Source organism: Magallana gigas, chromosome 6, assembly GCF_963853765.1.
Source record: "Magallana gigas chromosome 6, xbMagGiga1.1, whole genome shotgun sequence".
Lineage (NCBI taxonomy): Eukaryota > Metazoa > Mollusca > Bivalvia > Ostreida > Ostreidae > Magallana > Magallana gigas.
This window is the reverse complement of record NC_088858.1, coordinates 28490565-28518418: the sequence shown is the minus strand read 5'-3', so window position 1 is coordinate 28518418 and position 27854 is coordinate 28490565. Positions and strand designations below refer to the sequence as shown.

Here is a 27854-nt window from a genome sequence, read left to right as displayed (position 1 = left end):
ATTGCACAGACAGACGGACAGACAGACAGACAGACAGACAGACAGACGGACAGACGGACGGACGGACAAGGTGATTCCTATATACCCCCCCAAACTTTGTTTGCGGGGGGTATAATGAACAAAATTAAATTGAATCATGTTAAATTTCATGGTTATTGCACAACGAAGCAGGATGATATTTAAATACTTCTTTCACAACTTGTGCTCTAGATTTAAACCAATCCTATTTCCTGCTTTATCCATCTTAATGACCTTGACCTCCACTCTATGACCTAATTGTAAATCAGTCCTTTTCATGTTGGAATTATGAATAAGTCCATCCCTGCCCACTCCTATGTCCACAAAGGCTCCAAAATGGGTCACATTGGTCACTTTCCCAGTCAGTCTGGTACCCTCCCTCAGGCTAGCAATATCTCGAATTCCCTCCTTAAACAGGGGCTGCATTTCTTTTTCTACAAGATATTACCAGTAAATGAATGTTTATTTGGTAAATTGTTTCTAAATGGATCAAAGATATTTATTTCATTCATTTTTCATCCATTTTCATAAGATTTTCCTGGACCTGAAAAAAAGTGTGCTATGTTCTACTGAATTTCACAAGTTTGAACACAAAATTAAATGTAAGCTTTATGTTGTTTTATGTTAAAAAAAACTATTGAAGGGGTAGAATTTTTATTACTTTCCAGTCAAATGTACATTGTACCTCTGATGTCATATCCACAAGGCTGAAGAAATGCATCCAATATAAGCTGAATTGTAGGCTCTCCCACTTGAATATCTTGATTTAATTCTTGCACACCTGTTGAAATAGACAAAGTATCCATAAATACATGTACCGGTACTTTCTGATGGTTCTACATGTAAGGGCAGTCCCCATTAGTTTGGTATACTCACTATGATTCTTTTTATATGCCTTGACCCGTTCAATAGCACTGTCTCGACCAAGTTCGGATGGCTTTATTCCTATGTGATCCATCAATCTGAAATCATATTGTGTTAGAACATTAAACTTTGAAGAAAACATTGTCATGTGATATACAGAAAGCCATGCATACTTATTCTGCAGAAAAAAGTTTACTTGTAAGAAATGTCATAAGACTCCGGATGAATCCAAGTTTCATCCAGAGGATCTGCATCAGAGCTAGTGCAACGCTTTTTGACAGCCTTTGAACCCCCGACAGTTTTGATTTTTCTTTTCTTTCCTTTGGAGGGCTGCTCATCATCAGAAACTAAAATCCTTCAAAAAAGATGTCAAGATGAATGTAAAAAAATACATTAGAAATTATTTCAGCTTGTGTAATAAAAATCATCAACAAAAAAAATTAAGTAATACATTTAATCAAGTTAAGAGCGAAGGGAGAGGTAATAGGTGTCCTTTGATATTCATCTCCATTCAATTGAAATAGCTTACTACCCTTAATAAATAAATGCTCTTTTTCTGTTGCATATGTAAAAATAGTTACTTGAGTAGCATATAACCCATACACAAACTTGTCAAGGAGTCTCAAATATTTATTTAATTGGGTTTCATTCTGGAGTAGAAAAATTAATAATTTGTAATGACGACCACCTCCCTGCCTGAAATCCAATTTGGCCCTGCCCTAGAGTCAAAACCCATACTCCTGGGGGCATGAAATTTAAAATTTTAGGTAAGGACTTCCTGGTAAACATAATTATAAAGTCCGTTTTTTTCATACAGATGTGTGAGAATAGAGAAGAAGATTTTGAAACATATGCATTAACACTATATTGCCCCCCCCCCCCCCCCCCAATGTCCTGAATGACAGACCCAAGAGCCATGAATTTCACAATTTAGGTAGAGGACTTAGTGGACATCATTACCATGTATTCAGTTTTTTTGCCCACATTTGAGAGTAAAGATGAAGATTTTTTTAAGATTTAATATATTATTATGGCCATATTGGCCACACCCTGAACCCCTGACACAGGGGTCATGAATTTCACAATTTTGGTAGAGGGCTTCATGGACATCATAATCATGCATTTAATTTTTAACAAATATATATAGGAGTAGAGAAGAAGATTTTCAAGATTTAATACATTTTTACTATATGGCCATATTGGCCCCACCCTAGAGCCAGAACCCCTGACCCAGGGGCCATGAATTTCACAATTTTGGTAGAGGGCTTCGTGGACATTAAACAGCAATCCCCCCCCCCCCCCCTTTTATTGTTTAGTTAGTATTTCTCCAATTGCAGCCAAATTATTTCAAAAGGTGTAGCCGGTGAACTTGAATATCGGTAATTTTACACTGAACTTCACCGAAATATTTACCAAGGTGCAAGTTCTGGTGTTTGGTAAAATTCAAATATTGATGGTATATTAACTCCTTTTATTACACCGGTATTTATCTTGGTCATTTCAATTGGATTTTGCTAAGTTTTGGGTAAATAAATCATAACTAGGATTTAAAGAAGTTTGGATTAAATGTGTTTAATTTCATTCTTTATTTTTACATGCTTTATTTAACGTATACAGAAATTAATAGTAAAATAGAATAGGTTTTTATTTACAAATAAAAGTAAAGGTTTATAGTCCCCCGCCCAAACGCAGAGCGGAGACATAGAAATGCCGGGCGTCCGTCCGTGTGTCCATGCGTCCGTTCGTCACATTTTTTTGGAAGCGCTCTCATGCCTACAAATTTTGACGGATTTTCATTAAATTTATACCAAATGTTTATACCACTATTACCTTGGTCAAGTTCGAAAATCAGCATTGGTCGATACTTTTTGTTGGAGTTATGGGACTTTGACCACAATAATGACTCCGTTTTATCCAAAAATTGACCTTGTAAGCGCTCTCATGCCTACAAATTTTGACGGATTTTCATTAAATTTATACCAAATGTTTATACCACTGATACTTTGGTTAAGTTCGAAAATCAGCATTGGTCGATACTTTTTGTTGGAGTTATGGGACTTTGACCACAATAATGACTCCTTTTTATCCAAAAATTGACCTTGTAAGCGCTCTCATGCCTACAAATTTTGACGGATTTACATGAAATTTATACCAAATGTTTATACAATATGTACCACTAATACCTTGGTCAAGTTCCTAAATCAGCCTTGGTCGATACTAGTATACTGCTTGGCCGGCGGGGGACCCAGGAATCTATTCTTGTCAATATATCATTACATTGGAATTTAGTTCTTGATATTTTACAACATTTAAAGGAGATTGTGTTACTGTGTGTTATTCGGTGTGGAATACTTATTTTATCATATTCACAATAAAAACCATGTACTGGCACTGTACCAGTTATCGGCTAAAATTTAACGTTTTCTTTTCGTAATTCCATATTTCTTGATATTTTTGGATAAAACTTGACATACTATAAAAAGCGAACTCCTTATTTATCAATCTGTTAGTTTATATCATTATTTAGAACCCAAAACATCTTGTTTTGTGCTTTTAAGCACGCCCTGAATTTGCCGAGTTTTTACGATTTACTGTACCAGTTATCGCTTTCTTGATAATAACATAGTAAAAATCTGTGTTCATGTTGATTTTATACTCTGCTAAATGTAGTTTGAATTATGCCCCTTGTGAGGTCAGACTAAAGTATTCGGGGTAATGATACATTATAAACAAAACTCATAAAATAATTCGTTTATTATCATACGGTAATACACCAAATTGTATACTATTCAATACATAATTGTGCAATCAGGCGTTCAATTGCGCTACGAATCTCTCGGAAATTCGTGAATTCCTTTTGTTTATACATGTTAAATGTATTGATTTTATATGTCAAATCAAAGAAGGGATATAATAACGTATCACAAAGAGGTAATATTCTATTTTTAACTTATTACGTCACTTCCCCCACTGCTGAAAGTACAAAGATGTAAAATCAGCGGTAAACAATGATCGTTGAAGCTCATGTATAAAACATATTCAAGAAAGTTTTCAAGCAAATTTACTTTTCTTTATTCGAAAAAGACGACTGAATTAAAAAATCTTAGATTGTCGCGTGCTATAAACCCAAACTCTCAGTTTAGCCGATAACTGGTCTTAGCCGATAACTGGTACAGTACCAGTACCCTATTAAATTTGTATTGCCGAGTTTGCCTCGCGTCACAATATGAACACAATTCATTGAACAGTCTGTCTTAGTACATGTAAATATATGAAATCCTTATCATAAATAAATAATCCCCATAAGAACATCTTGTAATGCATAATATTACATAATAATAACTGCTCAGGTATTTAATTTATTATTACTACAGTAAAACTCGTTTAGTACAAACACGGATATAGCGAATTCCCGGATTTAGCAAAGTTTTGTCGAGTCCCCGCTAGAATTCTTACCAAACCTTTGCAAAATTTTACGGATAACGAATTCGGATGTAACGAATTTACGGATATAGCGAACTGATTTTGAGTCCCGTAGAGGTGAATAATAATGAAATTTAACACCTTTATAACAAATTTCTTTACAGTTTAAATCGGTTTGCACTACCACTTATTCAAAAAGTTTGAATAAATTTATTTTTACATAATTTTTTTAATTCACAATATTAAAGGTATCAAAGTTTTAGCCCCACTTAGCAAAAATTATTGTCTGGTGAAAGAAAACATGTATATAAAGTGAATTAGCTATAGATATTATTACGGATTCGTTATACGGATATAACGAATTACGGATATAACGAAGTAATTCCATTGGTCCTTAGGACTTCGCTTTAACCCGAGTTTTACTGTTTAATTAAAAGGCAATCAGGGGATCTCACATAGTGATACTCAAATAGGTTTTAAAGGCTAACGGTAAATGGTAAATTGAGAAGTTGACTGATAACACTTTGTGACAGGTCATTCGTACTAAAATAAAAGTCGCTTCAATTATTATAAAGATATTAATTATAAAATGTATATATTTATGCATTGAAATATGCATTAAAGTTTAGCATTTGAAAACTTTAATATGTCCAAACACTTTATATTTAATATATAGTATTAAATTCATACATGTACATCCCTGTATATTTATAGTGTAAAATAGTATTTAACAGTATTAAATAGTATAGTTATGATTTTCATAGGGTACGTTTTCTCCTGATACCAGGGAAAATTCGGACGACACAGACTTTGATGAAGACCGTACAGTCCAACTGTTAGAATCATGATTCTGTTGGTTTCATTTCCGTATAAAATTGCTTCATATGGACATTTAGAAAAATGAGATATTCTAACAGTTTATTCCCACATAGCTAAAATTCTGAAATTCTCATTCCCACCTAGCTAAAATTGTGATTTTCACACCTGAGTGAGCACTGGGTATAGTCTGTTTTAGGTGTGAACTATCCGTATACAAATCACCTGTGATACAGTCATATACTTGACAATATGGATTTCAGTGTTATAAAAATTTAGATTTAAGTTCTATCAATTATTCAAAGGTTTAATATTTATAAACTGAATGAATAAAATAAAATTTATAAAAAATTAATAAAATAAAAAAAAAATTAATAAATAAATTTAATAGGCCTAGCAAGCAATTGCTTAAAAAAAACAACACACAGCAGAAATTGATGGCTTAATTAGATTATTTATAGTTACATGTATTTTGTTTCAATTATAATTGAGATGCTTTACAGGTCTATTAACAGATAGGAATATGAAACTTCAATCAAACTAGTGCTCAATTTAATTGTCATTAAATTTTATCATATGCTATACCATTAACTATCTTGTACATTACATGTAGTTTATGCTGTGTTCTTCTAAGATATAATGGTTCCCAGCCCAGTCTATCATACAAACATGATCTAGATGAATTACTAGTAACTCTAAGCCCAATGATAATTCCTGCAGTTTCTACCTTTTCAAGCATAAAAGCAAAATGAATTTTTATCAAGGAATTTCTATCTATGACATGTTTCAGTAATCTAAGTACATTCAACATTTCAGCCTTTTCATGTATATTTGTTATATATATGATTAGTCCAAGTTTCATCAGCCTGAAAATGTAGACTAGTCCAAAATGTACATGAGCATTTGATTTTTTTATATCATCACCACCATAGCAAAACTGTATGCTGTATGATGAGATAAATCCTCAGCTTTCGTGTAAAATTAACATTAATCGTTCGTTTTTTTCCCTATTAAAATCAAAAAATTTGGACCATATCATTTTTATTTTTTCAAGATCCCCAATAAGGGACATAGAAGGGGTAATTATGTCATTATCAACAATGGCAAACAGAGATGTATCTTCAGCAAATAATCTAATGTTATCAAATATGCCATCAGCAATATCATTAATATATATAAAAGACAAAAACTTACATGCTAAAATGTTTATGTACATGTATATGATATTCGAAATAAGTTATACTGCTAAACAGAGTTTGTTGTTGACTATGATTGTATTTAAAATAAACTTTGATGCAACTAAGTCTGTTTTTCTTCTCCTCAAAAGAATGAATAATGAGTAATTTTACATAAAATAAAATTTAGTTATGATCAATCATAGAACAAACCATTTTTAATTATTAAAATTTCCTTCTATTACAAGTATCTAAATAATTTTTTTCTCTATTTTAAACATATAATCTTAAAAATTGCCTGCTATTTTTTTATTTAATTAAAAATTCAGATTTTTAGCTAAGTTGGAAGACACCATTCCAACTAAGATAAGTTCTGACTAACTATTTATTTCGTGTATTAATTTGCTACCTGTGTATAGAGAACAGCAGCGTACACTGTTACATGTAGACTGCAAGCCCCGGAGGCTTTCACACCTTTATAAAATAAGCCCCACCCTCACCTGAGATTTACCATCCGGTAAAATGTTCAGTCTTTACAGAGACATATATAACAGTATAGTTAGTATTTATATACGTCCCTGGTCTTTAAGATCAGACGACACGTTCCTCAAACATCTTTTTGTATATTATATCGATATATCCCTAGTAGATGGCCGAGTGGTTAGAGACGTGGCCGCTCTCTGCCAGGAGCGTGGGTTCTACTAGAGATTGTGAGTTCAAAGCCCGGCCCAATATAGGGAATTTCGCTGTGCTGTATTATTTATTTATTTCTATATCAGCAATTCAAGTGTATTTTCAATAAGATTGTATAGGAAATTGCATTCTCTAGTATTTTGCAGAAATGCCTGGTAAGGTATCCTAATTTTTTGCAAGAAAGCTTGTCAGAGTAGAAGTAAACCATTAACAAATTCCTGGAAAATATTATATAAAATTGAGGAACGTGTCGTCTGACCTTAAATACATGTAGATGTAACACATGAGAGTAAAAAACTTGTTTGACCACTGAAAAAGTATACATAAGGGCAAAGGTGTATGATGCACACCTTGAGAAGAAATTCTTGCATGATTGCTACTAATATCTATCTGCTCGCCAGCCTGGTGCTTGACCTGGAAAATGCTGATGCTAAAATATCCTGGTTGTAAGGAACATATTAGATAAAGCCAGCCAAGCATGTACATACGTTTCTTGGTCTCCAATTGCCAGTGATGGGGATTCAGGCATGTCCTCTGTCACACTACAATGCAAATTTATTAGATAAACAGATGGTAACATATTTATCTCGAAAAGAAATATATGGGTTTTTTTAAACACTTGTTTTCAACATACAATCATGTATTTGAAAAGCCCTAAAATGCTTATTAGTAAAACATTTTCCATCATAAATCTCTGTAAGATTTTTGTTTTCATTCCTGTAAACATTTATGAGAGAAAAAGGATAATTTGTCAATGAAGACATCTTGGAATTTTCTATTTCATCGATTTCAACTTTACTTCTTTCACATGTGTATTTTTATTAAAAATCATCAAACATAGGTAATCATGGATTACAAAGCTCACCAAGACGAGGCATCGCCCATACGAGGCATCACCTTTATGAGACCACCTTTATCATATTATATATAATGATCTTGGATATTCATGGATACTGTTTTAACACAATATCGTTTATCACAGAGCTCCCACTGGACCAAAAATCTTCATGCCACTTTAGTGTGGCATGAAGATATGATAATATGTTAAAACATAGGTAATCACAGATTACTAAGCTCACCGAGACGAGGCATCGCGCCTGTATGAGGCATCACCTTTATGAGACCACCTTTATCATATTATATGAAAATCATGCTTTATGATCTTGCATATCCATGGATACTGTTTTGACACAATATTGAATATCATCTGTTAAAAATTGTATGATAATCATACTAATAATATTATTACTTATTAGGTTAGTTACTGACTCACTACGGAAATATATTGGGTTGGTCAATCTCATAGATGGCGAGGCGAAGCCGAGCCGTCTATGAGATTGATCAACCCAATATATTTCCGTAGTGAGTCAGTAACTAACCTAATAAGTGTTTTGTTTTCCCGAGGACTATCAAGCGACATATTCATTCACAAATAAGCGGTGATCTACGCAAAGCCATGTACAAGATGCCTTACATCTCGTCCAGTTAAACTCATTTAAACTCTTTAAAATTATCAATACCACCTTTCAAATACACTTAAAAAATCTTCGCTTCACCCATATTACTTACAATGTTTTGTTGCTATTCAATTTTAAACCTCTGCAGAGATTTGAGCAAATTTCGACTGCCATTTTGCTCTGCTCCAGACATAACAATGTGACGTCAATATTCAAAGGGCAACTACTCTAATTTAAAAATAATTCCAAAGGGCAACTACTCTAAATATTTTAAGGACTTACTGAACACGATTTCTGTGTTAAATAATATGATATATCGAGATGAATAGGTGAGGCGGCGGCCAATGACGGTCATATTGCCTAATATAAATCCTCAAAGAACCTACATAGAGATATATGAGGCAATCACGTGCCATGTTTAATCCAATGAAAGTGTGACATTTCAGTCCGAGGGAAAACAAAGTATTATTATATGATACAATTATTATGATATCATATAATTCATCACAATATTAAAACATATGATATTATATTGTATAATATATATAATATACATAAATCAATTAACTTCGCAAGTTGAAATTGTATTATTATCTAATACAAATGTGACCTGTTCCAAAAAAATCTAAACTCATCCAGCATCCGAAACCTCAGATTCAGCATTGATTCAGCATCATAAAACGCATCATCCATGCATCCAACCTCCTCCAGCATCCCAAACCTATGGCTCAGATTCAGCATTGCAGATCATATAACGCATCATTCAAGCAAGTTTGAATCCCCTTTGCCTTAGGGTGTTTTTTGCCAAGTTTGGTTGAAATTGACCCAGTGGTTCTGGAGAAGATGTTGAAAATGTGAAAAGTTTACAGATAGACAGATGAACAGACAGACAACAGACAAAATGTGATAAGAAAAGCTCACTTAAGCTTTCATCTCAGGTGAGCTAAAAAATTTTATATCTATTTGGATTTACTGCCAAACTAAACACAGAAATAAACCTTTATGCTTACTCTACAACAAAATTTGAGTGATTTACTCGTAGAAATCCTGCACACTGCTGAAAAGATTTTTCCCCAAATCCTTTAATTAACTTCAGCTGGTTTCTGTTGGTGAAAGGACCCTTTTTTTCGCGTCTTTCAACCACACTCTTGGCTTTTGTCAGATTTAATCCCGCCACTCTCCTACAACAAACACCAATTATAAAATCTATTACTGCCTCAGCTTAAACATTAAGATTTTTACATAGAAACTGAATTCTATTATAATATCAAGATTTATTTCTAATTATCAGCATAAAGTGCACTATTTCTAAATGAGGTGGTGGAGTAGATCAGCAGCAGAGGCGTCCTTCAAGAAATTACTGTGATGCTGAGAGAGAGGTTCACTTCTTCCTCACCTTAACAGAGCCTCACTGCCCGTGTTTAGATCCACCCCCACAAAGCTGACACACTCCTCCACCACCGAGTCCAGTGCCACTTTCAGCTGACTCTCTGGTATGTCATGCTGCAAGCATTAAAGAAATTTATCGTACCTCTGTTGGTTTATCTTACCCTGAAGATATGCATAATTTTTTGTTTTTCAAAGAACTTGTAATAATTAACCTGACCTGGTATTGGCCTACACCTATGTGTTTAGGTTCGATCTTCACCAATTCAGCCAAGGGGTCCAATAATCGTCTGGCAATGGAAACTTCAAAGGAACAATGCACTTTTAATATAACCTAATCATAACATATTTTCTTGTATAACTTATTATTTAATAATCAAACAATTCTTTTCTTTGTGTGAGCATTAAAAATACAAAATTTTTCTGAAAAATCTTCTTAAAATATTTGGACAATATAATAAATTAAAGGACCTGCAAACTGAGAATTTGTACCTGCGCCTCTCAAGGTAAGGTCAAGGTCAGGGAGTTCTGCTTTTGCTAGGTCTGAGCAGCTGTAGATGGAAGCTCCATCTTCTTTGACAATGCTAAAAGTAGACACATTTCAACATCACAATCAATTTCGCAGCAGTGTTCTTTTTAAACAATTAATGCATAATGATAATGTTTAATATTCTCTCAAAAGCTTAGGAGAATTAAAATGAAATCTATCTAGAGTATTCTAATCGATTGATACTACATGTATATATAGCATCAAAATTTACTAAAAGGCCCCAGGATCATAAAGCAATCTTGGACATACTAAAGTCAAAAATTGTACACTGTCTTAATATTTCTTGATTAAAACCAGGTTTTCTGAGAGAAAAAAATTACCCTATAGTATAATAATAATGTTATTATTATACTAAAGGGTAAATTTTTTTCTCAGAAACAAGTGCCTGTGATTAAAACACAGACAAAAATGAGATGCTAACAAGGGCACTGCTAAGTGGAGCATCCCCTCGCAACATGAATTATTGTAGGAGGGAATGCATAATTTAAGAAAATACACGTTAATGTATCAGATCAGAATAAAAATGACACAAGTATTAATATTCTTAAAACCACTTTGAATTCATAATATCTACTTCATCCCAACAGTTTTCCTATTCCTAGCAGAAACATAATACATATACTTTAAATTTTAATAATTTAGATTCATTTAATGACATTCATTGTTATAAACAATTCGCATATATTATTATGAAACGTAGCTGAAGAGCTGTTTATAGTCTGCTCTGATGGACAATTCTATTGTTTGTCCTATGTCAACCCATTGTAGTAGATATGCAGCTATCATTAATATGAAACAATTTTCCGGTGATAAATGTGCGATATCAAAGTCTCTTCAGAACTTTGGACTATTTCTATTATAAGTGATATGAGAAAAATTATACAAAATTCGACTGCTTGTTTCTATGTAAATCGGACAACTTTAATCTCTTGCCCGCTTCAACTTTTAACAATGAGCAATCTTCTAACCTTACATTACTACAAAACGTTTGTTTTTTGTCTTTATTAGATTTGAATATCGGCAAGTCGTACATAAAATTCCTGTTTTAACTTGGGGTTTTTTACGATTATTCAAAAAAATTTCATTGTCTTCGATAGGGTTAGTCCTTTTCAAATGATGACGAAGTGTACAAAAGTTGATGAACATTTATGAGAGTGTTTTCTTTGAATTTTGCTAAAAAGCTAAAAATAGAGACACATACATATATACTGTAGATTCCTTAATAAATTACTTTATGCAAGTACTTAATATTGTGATTAAACAGTTTTGCATCTAATCGTGAGAATTTAAAATTGCGAAAGTCGAATTTTTATCATAATTCCAAATAGTTTTCATCTGTCCAAAAAATAAAAGCAAGATTTTAAAATCTACGTGTTTCTCGTGATTTTACGTGGATATCAATTCCTAGCGTTTAATTAGGACTTTACCATACACACTCAATTTACAGCAGCAATGCTATATCCACCTCAAAACAAGTTGCGCAAAGGAATAATAAAAGTATCTTGATACAACATTGTAAAATAAAAATCATTGTCATTTTTTGATAAACAATTATTTTATGACTGACTGAAATTTTAACTTCAGTCTGAAATTATTTCATGATCCTGAGGTTAGGTGAATATATGTCACTTTACTGAGAAAGATGTTCACTTATGATTTGATAATTTGAAAGAGCTTCACACCAATACTTAGCTGATGAATTTTTCACAACATCTGTTAAGACTTTTTCAGTTTCCCTGCAAGCTGTTCCATTTCCCAGAGCTATGTATTTACATCTACAACCAATCTTGTTTGTTATTACCAGAATATTTCACCATTCTGCAATTTATGCAAAATACTCTTATGCAGATGTTATAAATACATGTACTAAATTAGGGAATTATCTTTTTTTTCAGTACATTTATGGCGCCTAATTTTTATTGCATATTTTGCCTTTCAAACATCTAGCCATTAACTTCAATTAATATTCCACAAAAAATCATTTTTCCATTCATTATTCTCTATATGGTTACACAAACAAGAGACCCATGGGCCACATCTCTCACTTGAGCAACAATAGCATGATAAAATCAGCTTAATGGAGTCGTAAAACAAACAAGAGATGTTTGTGAAACACTTATGCCCCCCTCCCTTGGAAACATCTACAAGGAAAATGAACGTAAACTGCAAATCATTGGAAGTCCAAGGGGCATAACTCTGTAGAAAATTACACAATCATACCGAATATCGAACTTGACCTAGATATTATTATAATTAATCTGTATACCATATTTCATTTCAATATGTGCAAAATGGAAAATGAACGAAAACTGCAAATAAATAGAATTTTTCCAAGTCCAAGGGGCAAAACTCAAAAATTGCTCAATTGTTCCCAAAATCAAACTTGACCAGGATATAATCTTGATAAACCTGTAAACCAAATTTCATCTTTATGTGCATCCTCTGCAAAGAAAATGAACATACTCTGCAAATAAATGGAATTTTTCTACATCCAAGGGGCATAACTCTGTCGAAAATTGCTCGATCATACCCAATATCGAACTTGACCTAGATTTTATCATGAAAAACCTGTATACAAAAACTCATTTCACTATGTTCATCCTCTGTGAAGAAAATGAGCAGAAACTGCAAATTGTCGGAATTTTTCTACGTCCAAGGGGCATAGCTCTGGACCCTGATATCATCATGATAAACCTGTATACCAAATTTCAATATGTTTGTCCTCTGCAAAGAAAATAAACAGAAACTGCTGGTGGACCGACCAACCGACATACCGACCGACAGACAGACGGACAGCAGTAAAGCAATAGGCCCTCCCTTCTTTGGGGGCTAGTATACCTTTTACTCTAACTCCAATTTTCGAATATTTCAATCTTTGGAACTATTTTGTTTGCTGCGAGAAATAGTGGGGGGCTGAACCTGATGCTATATTCCTAATGGTTAGGTCTAACTTTGCAAAAAAAGCCCCCCCCCCCCCCCCCCATTCCAACGCATATGGCTAAATGGTTCTAGAGAAGATAATTTTTGAAAAATTTTCAAAATTTTCCAATAATTCTCAATTATCTCCCCTTGCAAAGGGAATGGTCCTTAATTTTCACAACTTTGAATTCCCTTTGCCTTAGGGTGATTTGTGCCATGTTTGGTTGAAATTGTCACAGTGGTTGTTGAGATGATGTTGAAAATGGGAAAAGTTTACGGACGGACAGACAGACTGACTGACAGACAGACACACAGACAGACAGATAGATGGACAGACAGAGAGACAATTGACAAAATGTGTTCAAAAAACCTCACTTGAGCTTTTAGCTCAAGTGAGCTAAAAACCTGAATTTTTTTACTGTCTCTTGCAATTTTTTCTTCATCTCTGGAGCAAAGTGTAAATACACTACATCTGTGTACAGAACTTGACCTGAAGAAATAAAAAGGCTTAAAACATTACCTTGTCTGAAATTCCTTTAACAAAAAATTTGTTACTGGTACATGTACATCAGATTTCTTTAACAAACAATTTTGACATGACATTGTTACCAAGCCCCTTTTGTTGTTGTGCCTCTAAGAAGATTTTTCTCTAATCCTAACGAACGAACCGTGCAACTGGTGTAGTAGCACGTTTCAGGGTCTGTATATACCCCCCCCCCCCCATTTTGTGGCCCCACTCTTCTCTAGGGAATCATATGGTTTCATCAAACTTAAATCTGCATACTGTGGAATCATTAGATTTCGTGGTGGCTCAATTTTCGTGGAATTCGTGGGTAACTCTCATCAACGAATTAACATCCTCCACGAATTAATAAATTAGGGTAATAAAGTCATATCTCCTTTGTATGTTTGAGAGAATACACGAAATTACGTCCCCACGAAGCTGTAAAATTTCAGCAATCCACGAATATTGGTCCCCACGAAAATTAATGATTCCACAGTAACCTGAACTTTCACACAAAGTACTGGGTTTTGGGCTGAAAACTTTCCCAGAATATTTTTAAAGACTTTCTCTATATATTCCTATGTAAAAATTCAACCCGCCATTGCGGCCCCACCCTACCCCCAGGGAATAGTTTTAAAAAATTATAAAAAAAAAGAAAGATTTTCTCTATATATCCCTGTATAAAAATTTATCCCCCAATTGTAGCCCCACCCTACCTCCAGGGACCATGATTTGAACAAACTTAAATCTACACTATCTGAGGATGCTTCCATTTTAATTTGAGCTTTCCTAGTCTAATAGTTTTTGAGAAAAAGATTTTTAAAGATTTTCTCAATACATTCCTATGTAAAAATCCATTCCCCCATTGTGGCCCCGCCCTACCCCCAAGGACCATGATTTGAACAAACTTGAATCTACAATATCTGAGGATGCTTCCACTCAAATTTGAGCTTTCCTGGCCTAATAGTTTTTGAGAAAAAGATTTTTAAAGATTTTCTCTATATATTCCTATGTAAAACTTGATCCCCCCCCCCATTGTGGCCCCGCCCTACCCCCAGGGACTATGATTTTGCAAACTTGAATTTACACTACCCGAGCATGCCTCTACACAAGTTTAAGCTTTTCTGGCCTGATAGTTTTTTAAAAGATTTTCTCTATATATTCCTATGTAAAAATTCATCCCCCATTGTGGCCTCACTGTACCTGGGACTATGATTTAAACAAACTTGAATCTATACAATCTGGGGATGCTTCCACTCAAATTTGGGCTTTCCTGGCCTAATAGTTTTGAGAAGATGATTTTTAAAGATATTCTCTATATATTTATCCCCCATTGTGGCCCCGCCCTACCCCCAAGGACCATGATTTGAACAAACTTGAATCTACACTATCTAAGGATGCTTCCACTAAAATTTGAGCTTTCCCAGCCTAATAGTTTTTAAAAAAAAAATTTTTAAAGATTTTCTCTATATATCCCTGTATAAAAATTTATCCCCCAATTGTGGCCCCACCCTACCTCGGGGACCATGATTTGAACAAACTTGAATATACACTACCGGAGGATGCTTCCATTTTAATTTGAGCTTTCCTGGCCTAATAGTTTTTGAGAAGAGGATTTTAAAAGATTTTCTCTATATATTCCTTTGAAAAACTTGATCCCCCTATTGTGGCCCCACCCTACCCACGAGGATCATGATTTAAACAAACTTGAATCTACACTACATGAGGATGCCTCCACACAAGTTTAAGCTTTTATGGCCGAATAGTTTTTGAGAAGAAGATTTTTGAAAAATACCAACAAATTTTCAATAATTCTCAATTATCTCCCCTTTAAAGAGAGAGTGGGCCTTCATTTGAACAAACTTGAATCCCCTTCACCCAGTGATGCTTTGTGCCAAATTTGGTTGAAATCTGCCCAGTGGTTCTGGAGAAGAAGAAGAAAATGTGAAAAGTTTACAACGACAATGCCGCCAACGCCAATGCCAACGACGACAGACAACGGACAAATTTTGATCAGAAAAGCTCACTTGAGCTTTCGGCTCAGGTGGGCTAAAAATGTAGTACAGTACCCCACATGAGTTCGCTATACATGTATCTGTGATTTTGTGATATCATTGTACAAAACAAGTTACAGTATACATGTATTGTTCAATCTAAATGTATAAGAATTTATATGTATATTATAACTTGTATACCTGTCTGAGAAATGACTGCACATTTACAGCCATTTCGAAAGCCTGGATCTATTCCAAGAATGGAATGGCTTTTTACAGGAGCTGACAAAAGCAGATTGCGTAGATTGGAAGAAAACACATCAATTGAGGATTTCTGGGCAGACTTAGTAAGCTCAAATCTGTAAAATATACATATACTTCTTATTTCATCAGTAAGTAGATTGAAAATTATAATATAACTTGGATAAACTAAATGGCATCTAAACATCAGTTTTGTTTTTGCTTAGATCTAGAGAAAGAGTTTCAACTGCAATTCAATTCTTAGATTTTAACTTACCGTAATGTCGCGTCTATAACACACACTTTTTGTCAGCCAAAATTTTATCAAAAGTGGGGGGTGCATGTTGTACATGTATAGGACTAAAATTTTACCCCATTTTTTCAAGCCGTGATTCTTGATACCACGGGAGTAATGACTGCCGATATAGCGTGTTATGCAAGTTGTACGAGTGTATACTAAATCTACTGCATCAGAAATACCTTATTCTTGGTTTTATTTCCATGTATTGAAATATTTATCCTCATAGTTTTGGTGGAAATGGCGGCTGTTGATTTTGCCATGTTTTGGGTGCGTATTATAAATAAAACCTGCTGTTTGTTCGTCGTTTTTTGGTCAACTTTTGGGGGGTGCGTATTATACACGAGTGCATATTATACACAATACTTTACAGTAAAAATAGTTAATATACCTTTAAGTGATTTTTAACTTTTAAAAAGGACACACATTTTTGTACAATCAAAATATCATACACAATAGAACAATTGTCTGTGAAGCTTTTGATTTATTTGATTTCACTAATCACCTGATTTGTCTGATGATCTGAGGTTGGACAAGTCTAGACCAGCAGTCGTCAATCGCTCGCAGCATCAAACCCCTGACTGAACCTTTACATTCAAATCGCAAATACTTTTTCTCTGCAGTATAATTAAACTTTTGTCGTATACTCTCTGGGATGGTATATTTCACTGTAAGGATTTTTTGCTCCTCACCTCTGTTTATTGCCAGTACCTGTATGAATTATTCTAAATCAGCTATAAAGAGAACGTTTGGATGGGTAATCATGTCCAGCTTTATGATTTAAATTTTTATAACCACTTTGTAAAACAAGTTATTCATTGAATAAACCTTTTCAAACAAATATAAAATAATTAAATCAGGCGAATCAGTACCTGATGCGGTCTGATAGTTCTGGAGGAACCTTTGAATTCAAAATAATTTTCGAACTTGTAACTGGACTGTTGAGCCTTTTGAGCTTTCTCCAAGGTTTTGGCACTCAACTTTTTTGAGGTCACAAATTTGCTGCACTCAATCAATATCCCATTTGTTTTACATCTAAAAAAATGAAAAATCTCATCATTCAACTACTGAAAGGAGAAAGCAGCTGTTTAAAACTTTACGATAGTAAACAATGGGCGGAAAATGTCCACAGGCGATGACATTCACCTGATTGATACCGATACATAATCCTCTGTTTAAACCTTGAATCAGTAGTGAGGATATTCTGAAGTGATATTGTGATTTCATAAATACCAGTATTTGCTGGCAATGATTTTTCGGCTTTTAAAAAGGGGCCTGTGGCTTTCAAACTGGAAAACACTTGTCATATCAGTAATTCATATTAATAAGCTATAAAGAAAACTAGCAAAACTGATTTATTTAAATTCAATCAATTGAACATTGTGATAAATTATATATAAAAATTTTGATAGTGTTCTCTCAAACTATTTAGAATCAAAAATACTTCATGGGGGGAAAAAGTACAGATTTGGCTGGGTAAAATCTGCAAAATTTGCAAGGGGAAAAGGTCTAAATTTGGACTTAAATTGGTTGTAAAAAATCACTGGGCCTGGCATATATTTTTACAGATTTTGTAAAATTACATCATGTAACTTTCAACATTTACATTTGCAAATGTGTTTCCTTATATGAACCTCCAGAATAGCGAAAACGTTCAATTCTGTTTGAATTTTTTCATGACGTCACAATGATAATCACACGCGCTTATCCATAATTTTAACTATTTGCCATTCTCAGACGTTAATATAAGTAATAAACAGCAATGTTAAAAAGTTCACCGGGATATGAACTTGGTTGGTATATGATCAAACCTTCTGAGAAGCCCTCCTGGCTTCACAGGATTTGATCATGTGACCAACCAAATACATATCCCAATGAACTTTTTAAATTGCTGTTTATTTCTTAAATACATAAATAAATAAATACTAGAATCTTGTATGTAATTTCATGGACATTAGAAGTTCGTGTACTCACAGATCCTTGACAACTTTGATGACACTGTCATCTCGGTGAATCAGGTCCGCTATGATATGTTGTATTCCTGTCTGAACTTCTTTCTCTGATGACAGTCCTATAACATAGGTAATCACAGATTACAAAGCTCCCCGAGACGAGGCATCATCTTTTTGAGACCACCTTTACCACAATATATAAAAAATCATAGATAAGGACCGAGAGATAAGCACTGCCTTCAAATTTACCTGGTCAATGTGCCCCTGTCAATCAACTGAATTGAGGCCTCAGATTGGATGTTATAAAATGATTGACATTCGTTTACTCGTCCTGTGTATACCATGTCTAGCGCTCATGCCGCTCGTGCGATTAACTTTTGTCTTTTGATGGATACCGTGACTATAAAACGTCATGTCTTTAGAATCAAAAGAAACTACTGTTGACAGCAATTAAATTAAATTAAATTTTCTGCTCTTGAAAAAAGTGAAAGAAATGAATTAAAAATTTACTCGTTCTTGGTTTATGTACCACACCAAACGCGCTGATCATCTGTCAAAATCACATGGCACCGATCATCTATGAGAACTTTCTTTTCTTAATAAAGATGTTTGTAAATAATTGAGAATACAGAATTAAATTAAATCAATTATTTAGTCCATGATTTATAACTTTAGTTATCATATTTCTATGAGAATTTTCACGAGCCGAAACCGGAGAAGAAACAAGTACAGACAACTATGGAACATGCGCAGCAGGTAGAATCATGTGTACTTTAGCAGCTGATCGGAGAAGTAATACAAACGTATATTGTATAAATGTTGCATTAGTATTTGAGTACGGTACGATGATAACATATTGCATAAAACATTGCGATAAACTCTCACTAGATCCCGTCAGAAACTTGTTTAAACAAATGAAAGATTTTGGCCATGTCTTTTATATTCATCTCAACAATCGACAATTTGCTTGTATATAGACATATATACACAAGCGAGTGTGTTTCCCTCGGGGCTTCACACCTTTATTGATATAGGCTCCACCCCCACCTGAACTTACTTGAGGTAAACCACCCGGTAAAAAACCTCGGCCTTTAATGATCTTAGATTTTCATGGATATTGTACTTAATATCCTGTATCATATGTTAAAAATAGTTTGATTATCATATGGTCATTAAATACAGTATTGTAAGATACAACATTTATCAATACAATAATATAAAATATAATATTGCATTCTATGATACTATTCAATATAGATCATATGAAACAATATAATACTGCAATAAATAATGATACAATATGATGATGTAACATATGATATGACATTGTATCATGATTTAATATTGTATCATATAATATGATTTGGTATGGTATTGAGTAAAACATTATTGTATTTCATCATATAATACATATTATAATATTTATTATACAAAATACATATCATAATATTTACTAAACAATATAGTATCACATGATAAAATATCATATCACATAATAAATCACAAAATTTTAACATATGATATTATATTGTATGATACAATTTGATAGTGTACTGTATGATATTGTATCATATATGATACATGCTATGATTTGATTCATAAAGTTCAATATAATTTGATACAACATTGTATTTCATCATACAATATTATGTGATATAATACAATATTATATGAAACACTATCATGTGATACAATAATATATATTAATATCAGATCATACAATATTGTATCATAATATTCAATACTATACATAACAAGAGGTCCATGGGCCACATTGCTCTCCTGAGCAACAATGGCGAACTACTTTCAAATTGAGTTAAAACAGTTTAAATGTTGGTTTACAGTTATCATAAGAGCCCTGTCCTAACACCAGAACCCCTGATACACAGGGCTATGAAATTCACAATTTTGGAAGCGGCATTCTTCCACATCATAATTATGTACTTAGCTCATTGGCTAACAACACAGGAAAAGAGGAGAAGATTTTTTTTAAATTGTTGCATTTTTACTATATAATTCTTAGAGACCCACCCTAGCACCACAACCCCTGACCCTAGGGCCATGAATTTCACAATAATGGTAGAGAGCTCAATGCTTATTTCAATCATGCCAGCAGTTTGACTGCTTGATGTCCAGGAATAAAGAAAATTTTTTTAAAAAAGATCTTATTAATTTTAATGGTTTTAGCCCCACCCCTCAAGCCCAAGGTGGGGGGGGGGGGGGGGGCGCAGGGGCCTTGAATTCCAAATTTTACTCCCCTTTATCCAAAGATGCTATATGCCAAATTTGGTTGAAATTGATAATGTGGTTTTAGAGAAGAGCTAAAAATAATCAAAAGTTTATGACCTATGATCAACGTGATGACAAACGATGAGGGACAAAAACAGATTGCAATAAAAAGCAAAAAATAATTACATTAATTGCAAAGCAAGGGTTAACCTTGTTAAGTAATAAAACAAACTTCTATTCAATTGCAGTAGAAATCTTGACATAAAATTTATTTCAATGATTTGAAAATGCAAATGCACAAATAATTTTTAATCTTAAAAGAAAGGAATCAAGAAATGATATAAGCTGTTATTGATGCTTTTCATCTTACCCTTGACACCCAATTTAATGTGTTTGTTGAGGTTCACATTCCCTGAGTTCTGGATGCAGGCCATGGCCACAGGTTCCAGATTTAAGGCTCTCGCTCTCTCCGCTAGTGTTCCTTTATGACCTGGCTTGTATGGTGCATACTGAAGAGTTAAAGACAAATGAAGAATCAGACTACTGGAATAGATATGTAAGACTCCAAAGCCAGATGGTCAAGCCAAACTCCGATGGTCATGTTAAAGTCTGATTGTCTGCGCTTAAGTCTGATGTCCTGTCACACTAAAGTCTGATGTTGTCGGAATACGTCTGTTACGTCAAGTCACAGTGAAGTCATTGGTGACCTCGCTGCTATCTATTCAAGAATGGAAAAACGAGAAAGGAACTACACATGAAAATTTTAAGAATGATAGTAAGGGGATAATGTTTATGGTAGAGTGCTGAGATAACAAAATATGCTGTAAATGATATGTAACTAAAGTCAATGCTGATCAAATCTAAGCGAACAAAGCAGGCTGGAATGTTTCTAATAATTAACATTTTGTTTTCTTAAATCAAACAAACAAAATCCTAGCAATATGCACACCTCTGATATATGTACAATTTATCTGCAAATGAACAACTTCCAATCTTGAAAACCGTAGGAGGAGTTATCAGAACAATAGGGGTACCCTATACACAATATTTTGCCAAAAAATGAGAAGTTCAACAGCTGGTATTTTTTTCAAAAATTATCAGAAATCAAAATCCTAGCAATATGCACACCTCTAATATATGTACAATTGATCTGCAAAAAAAACAACTTCCTTTCTTGAAAAAATGTAGGTGGAGTTATCCATACAACAAGGGTACCCTTTTTTTTTGCAGCCACCCATCTGCTTGACAGCCATTTTCACTATTTCAATAACTAGATTTTTCCTTTGGAAAACCCGGTTAAAAATTGGGTAGAGAATCCAAAAAACTCAGTTATATTTATAATTTGGTTATATCCATAATCATATCAAAAGAGTTTGACTGCATAAACATTTAAAATCCTTCGAATCAAAGTACATTCAGTACAATGAGACTCAGTGTAGCATTGCATTCAAGAATGTATTACAAGTACAATGTACTTTCTTACCAAATCCTCCACTTCAGTTAGGGACTCTGCTTGCCGAATACTTCTCTGGATTTGCGTGTTAAGTTTGTTTTGCTTCTGTAGGCCCGTTAACACTGTAAAGATCTTCTGTTGAACAACCCTTTATAAATGAAACTAAAAGTTATATTACAAATCAATCAAAATATTTGAAATAGCTACTCTATGAATTTTAATTCAATATACTAATTGTTGTACATATGTACATGTAAATTAAGTAATTAAAATTTTCAATGTGTGATAAGTTTTCATTTAACCTGGCCATGTTATGTACAAGTGTAATGTTTGGATACATATCACAAAGTGACCAAACAGTGGCAAACACATGACAGAAGAGCTTAAGAAGAGCTTAATTAAAACAGTAAATGCAAGCAAGCAACCTTAAACCCACCATTATTTTAGTAGAAAAATATCAATTATTGGTAATAATTCTTTCAGTGGGAATTAGCAGATAGTAATAATAAAATGGAAACATTTCCTACATAAATTTTTGCAAAAATGTATGCCCTTGATGCATACAGTGCAAGCTGTACACAGAAATGATAGCAAGTTCAGGCCTTTCACGCCTAAATTTAGCTGTAGTTAAAGCTGACATGAATTCATAAATACGCATTATTTCCATTTTATCTCCAACTACCCCTATATTACTTGTCGATTTCTATTGTTCTGCTCATCGCTACACACCCCCTATATAAGGCCAATAGCACTATTCATGCTTCACCACATTCAGGTATTTCATACACCCGAACATGTTACATTGGATGAAAATTCTGAAAAGAAAAAAATGACAACCACTGCAATGACAAGGAATATCCAATGAACGAAAAATCAAGACAGACTGAAATCCAGGCACATATATTTAAAAAATCTTTGATAATTGTACACTGTTTTCCTCAATAAGTTATCACATCGCACATTCTCAAACTGTGGCAGATTGAGCAATGTCGATTTAAAACATAGGTAATCACAGATTACAAAGCTCACCGAGACGAGACATCACCCTTATGAGACTTCACCTCTATGAGACCACCTTTATCATATTAAATGAAAATCATACTTCATGATCTTGGATATTCATGGATTCTGTTTTGACACAATATCGTATATCATCTGTTAAAAAGTTGTATGCTAATCATATGTTCATATGTTAATCAATACAATAATATAAAATTAAATATTGCATCCTATCATATTTACAACATATATCATATAATTCAATAAAATACCATAATAATCAATGATGAGATATGATATTGTAACGTATGATATGACATTGTATTGTGTTATACGTTATTGTATTTGATCAAATAATACAATATCATAAAATATAAAACAATATAGTATTATATTACAATATCATATTACATATTACATCATAACATTGAAACTTATGATATTATATTGTATAATATAGTATGATATTGTATGATACTGTATCATTTTTGATACATAATATGATATTGTACCATATGATGCACTGTACAATATTATTTGATACAACATTGTATCATATCAAATGATACAATTTTATATGATAAAGTAAAATATTATATAATACAATATTATATTATACATATTGTATCATATGATACAATAATATATTTTACAATATCATACAATACAATTTCATGTGATGTGATAATATATCATATTATAAAACAATATCATATTAAACAATATCGTATGATACGATATTATATTAATATAACAGTATCATATTATACAATTTCATGTGATATTATTCTATATTACAGAAACCAATATCATATTATACAATATTGTATGATACAATATCATAGAATATACAATATTGTATCATAGGATACAATATAATATTTTGCAATATCTTATGTAATTGTATCATGTGATAAAATAATAAATTAAAAAAACAATATAATATTATACAATATTGTATCATAATATACAATACTATACATAGCAATATCATGATACAATATCATATCATAAAATTTAAAAAAATAATTGATACAATATCATATCGTATCGTATAACTTTTTATAATATAACATATGATATCATATTGTATCATATCAAACAATACTGTTTCATATCATACAATATTATATAATAGGAATCATGTTATATCATTTATCAACAAATACATCTATCTATCGAGCAGGTTTGAGTGAGGTAGGAGATTTCTTTAGCATACTTGATAATGGAGATCAGGCTCTGCATCTGAAGCAACCTCTGCGTTTCATTTATAATATAGTTAAATCAACTATGCAAGCTATCATCTATAAAACATGTGACCTGTTCCAAAAAAACTTAACCTCATCCAGCATCCGAAACCTATGGCTCAGATTCAGCATTCAAGCCTGTCAGGTGCATCAGTATACATAAGACGCATCTCCATGCAAGTTTGGTGAAGTTCAGACCAGTAATAACTAAGATATCATCATCAGAAGGCACTAGCAATTAAAACCTTAACCTGCTCCAGCATCCGCAACCTATGGCTCAGATTCAACATCCATGCCTGTCAGGTGCATCTGTATCATAAGACACACCATCCATTCAAGTTTGGTGAAGTGAGGACCTGTAATAACTAAGATATATTTTTTAGCATCCTTGATAATGGAGATCAAGCTCTGCATCTGAAGCTTCCTCTGTGATTCATTCATACTACAGTTTAATCAACTATGCAAGTTTGAAAAAGTACTATCATCAATTAAACATGTGACCTGTTCCAAAAAACTTAACCATATCCAGCATCTGAAACCTATGGCTCAGACTCAGCATTCAAACCTGTCAGGTGCATCAGTATCATAAGACGCACCATCCATGGAAGTCTGGTGAAGTTAGGACAAGTAATAACTAAGATATAATCATCAGAGGGCACCTGTTTCAAAAACTTTAACCAGCTCTAAAAACCTTAACCTCCTTCAGCATCCGAAACGTATGGCTCAGATTCAGCATTCAAGCCTGTCAGGTGCATCAGTATCATAAGACACACCATCCATGGAAGTCTGGTGAAGTACGGACCAGCAGTAACTAAGATATAATCATCAGAGGGCACCTGCAACAAAAACTTTAACCAGCTCTAAAAGCCTTTACCTCCTCCAGCATCCGAAACCTACAGCTCAGATTCAGCACTCAAGCCTGTCTGGTGCATCAGTATCATAAGACACACCATCCATGCAAGTTTGGTTAAGTACGGACCTGCAGTAACTTAGTTATTGCTATCAAAAGGCACCTGCAACAAAAATTTTAACCAGCTCCAAAAACCTTAACCTCCTCCAGCATCCGAAACCTATAGCTCAGATTCAGCACTCAAGCCTGTCTGGTGCATAAGTATCATAAGACACACCATCCATGCAAGTTTGGTGAAGTACGGACCTGCAGTAACTTAGATATTGCTATCAAAGGGCACCTGCAACAAAAACTTTAACCTGGTCCAACAACCTTAACCTCCTCCAGCATCTGAAATTTAGGACTCAGATTCAGCATCCAAGTCTTTCAAGTCCATAAGTAGGTCCAGATGCATCATCCATGCAAGTTTGGTGAAGATAGGACAAGTAATAGCTTAGATACAGGACCTGCAACAAAAACTTTAACCAGGTCCGGACGCCGACGCCGACGCCAACGCCGACGCCGAGGGTATAGCATAAGCTCCCCCCGACTTCGTCTCGGTGAGCTAAAAATGGAGCATTTTTGTAGATACTTATGGAAACGATGTTAAGTTGTAATTACTCTCTTGGATTTTCTATCTACTGTGTTGGATGTAGTGCCGCTGCGGTTTTCAAAAAGATGCAGATGAACGACATGTGTTCGATGTGCATGCAAAGTGAGGCAGCACGATCTGTGCAAAATAATATGGATACCTTGGAAATTTTTTCAACGAATAAGTATATTTTGCATTTATTGATTGTAGTTTCCTTTATTCTATATATATTGCAAACATTTTACTACAATGCATTTAGAATTCCGTGCAACCTGATTGCCTCGATCAGAAAGCAACCAACCATAACTTTCTTAAGGCGACCAAATGCTTTAATGAATTCATGTCAGCTTAAAATTTGTAACATTGATGTAGACCAAGAGACAGATAATAAGATTCCTTGATAGATGTTGTCTTTGATAATACATGTATGTGTGTGATGGTTTAGGTGGCCAGAGATGGTCCATCATTATTTCCCCCATTCTATCACATTTATAGTACAGATTAACTCCTGCCAGGGAAAAGAATCTGGGATTTTTATCTTTGAGGACACTAATGAATGACGGAGAGGAAAGTGATGGTCAGACCTGTTCAATCACTGACACCGAACAGCTCATTTGGGAGAGCATCTATAGCAAGAGATTCCGAGGCTTGAGTTATGAATCAGAGTATGTTCAATAATCACAGGGTTTTTTTTACCGACCAATACTGACCAAAATTTAGCATGTTTAATAATACAATAACAACTCCATATTAGTTTATATTATACATGCTATATTATCCTTATATCCTGTTTTCATGATCCATGTGCATAAAATTTCCACGAAAAAGAGAAAATCCGCTAGCCTTTTTTAAGTATGTCTAATATATGATCATTAATTTTAAAAAAGTTGTATTTAAGCATTATACGTTTGATTAATGAGTACCTGTCATGGGTCTAACGCGAGTTTGATGGAGCAATAATTTATGAGTAATGACAAATTAATCTCACAGGGGCTTGGTTGTTGAATAGTGAAGTTCTTAATTATTTGTTCCCGAAGAAAAAATTGATTAAAATTGGTAATCTTATGTGTATTTCTGTGTATAGCATTAAATAAATACACTGAAACCCCCCGTTTCAGTCATGTTAAAAAAGTGTATTCAATGTACATTAAAAAAAGTACTTTTCTCTTCGGGAACAAATAATTAAGAAATTCACTATCCAACAACCAATCCCTGTGATTAATCTACAGTACAGTTTGCATACACTTTCCTCGAAAAGTAAAAACCTGTTGGCCTTTTCTAAGAATGTGCTGTACACTGTTGTATGACTATTGGTGAAAACTATTGTGTGGAGTTTTCAAGACGACCGTCATTACTTTAATTCCTCTGCCTGATTTTTGATCTCGCGAAGCTTATCCACCTCCATTCCCCCTGTCTGCTCCTTCCGGTATCGAGCAATAAACGGAATAGTGGCTCCATCATGAAGCATCTGTACGACATTTTTCACTGCCCACTGTTTAAGTTGAGTTCTTTCACCGATTAGCTCTTCTAAGACCCACGAAGGTGTAAAATCGGACATCTCAAAGAAGAGGTATAGAATAGGGTACTTTTTATATCCTATAACCAGGCACTATAACCAGGATGTGCGCATGCGTGAACCAACTTTCCATCGGGATCGGTAAACGATTGGGAGGAAATTCGAAAGCTATTTGGAGGAACTTCGAACTGATATATGTGCAATTTAAAAATGCGATTTTTATATGAAAAATATGATCAGTGATACAAATGTTATGTACATTAGATTTTACACCAAAAAATTAAATAAATAATTGAGAGAACAATCAAAATCAATGTTACATGAAAACAACAGGCACTTAGCATCGGAGGGGGGGGGGGGGGTTGGTTGGAATGGGGGCAGGGACAGGGGGACGGGACTGCCCCCCTCCAGCACACGTTTTCTCGCAGCAAATATTTTTCTTGAATTTACTTATAAAAAAGTAAATTAACATACAGTTGCACCCCCCCCCCCCAATGTTTTTGGGACCATGTAAAATTTGAAATGAAAGAGAGGAAATAAACTGTGAAATTGAAGTTAAAGGTACACTTAGCCCCCTACCCCCACGGATTAGGATTTTCAATTATTTAAAAAGTATTTTTGAGTTGGGTTTTTTTTCAA

General features: G+C 33.8%; 1 protein-coding gene across 2 annotated transcripts; it reads right to left on the bottom strand.

Annotated features, from left to right (window-relative positions):
* Positions 1 to 118: 118 nt before the first annotated feature.
* Positions 119 to 27260, bottom strand: LOC105333344 (S1 RNA-binding domain-containing protein 1). 2 transcript variants are annotated; one of them, XM_034470245.2, is made up of 18 exons: positions 27055 to 27260; positions 22003 to 22120; positions 20890 to 21028; positions 18313 to 18409; positions 17211 to 17373; positions 16844 to 17049; positions 16002 to 16159; positions 13707 to 13791; positions 12065 to 12157; positions 10325 to 10416; positions 10053 to 10135; positions 9843 to 9949; positions 9457 to 9627; positions 7478 to 7531; positions 1079 to 1237; positions 895 to 980; positions 704 to 799; positions 119 to 452 (listed from the first exon to the last, which is right to left on the bottom strand). In XM_034470245.2, the coding sequence occupies exons 1-18, from the start codon at positions 27255 to 27257 to the stop codon at positions 193 to 195; spliced, it is 2370 nt and encodes a 789-aa protein (XP_034326136.2). In that variant the 5' UTR covers positions 27258 to 27260; the 3' UTR covers positions 119 to 192. The 2 variants fall into 2 exon arrangements, with proteins under 2 accessions (XP_034326136.2, XP_065945117.1); XM_066089045.1 differs by lacking the exon at positions 12065 to 12157.
* Between the last annotated feature and the right edge of the window lie 594 nt (positions 27261 to 27854).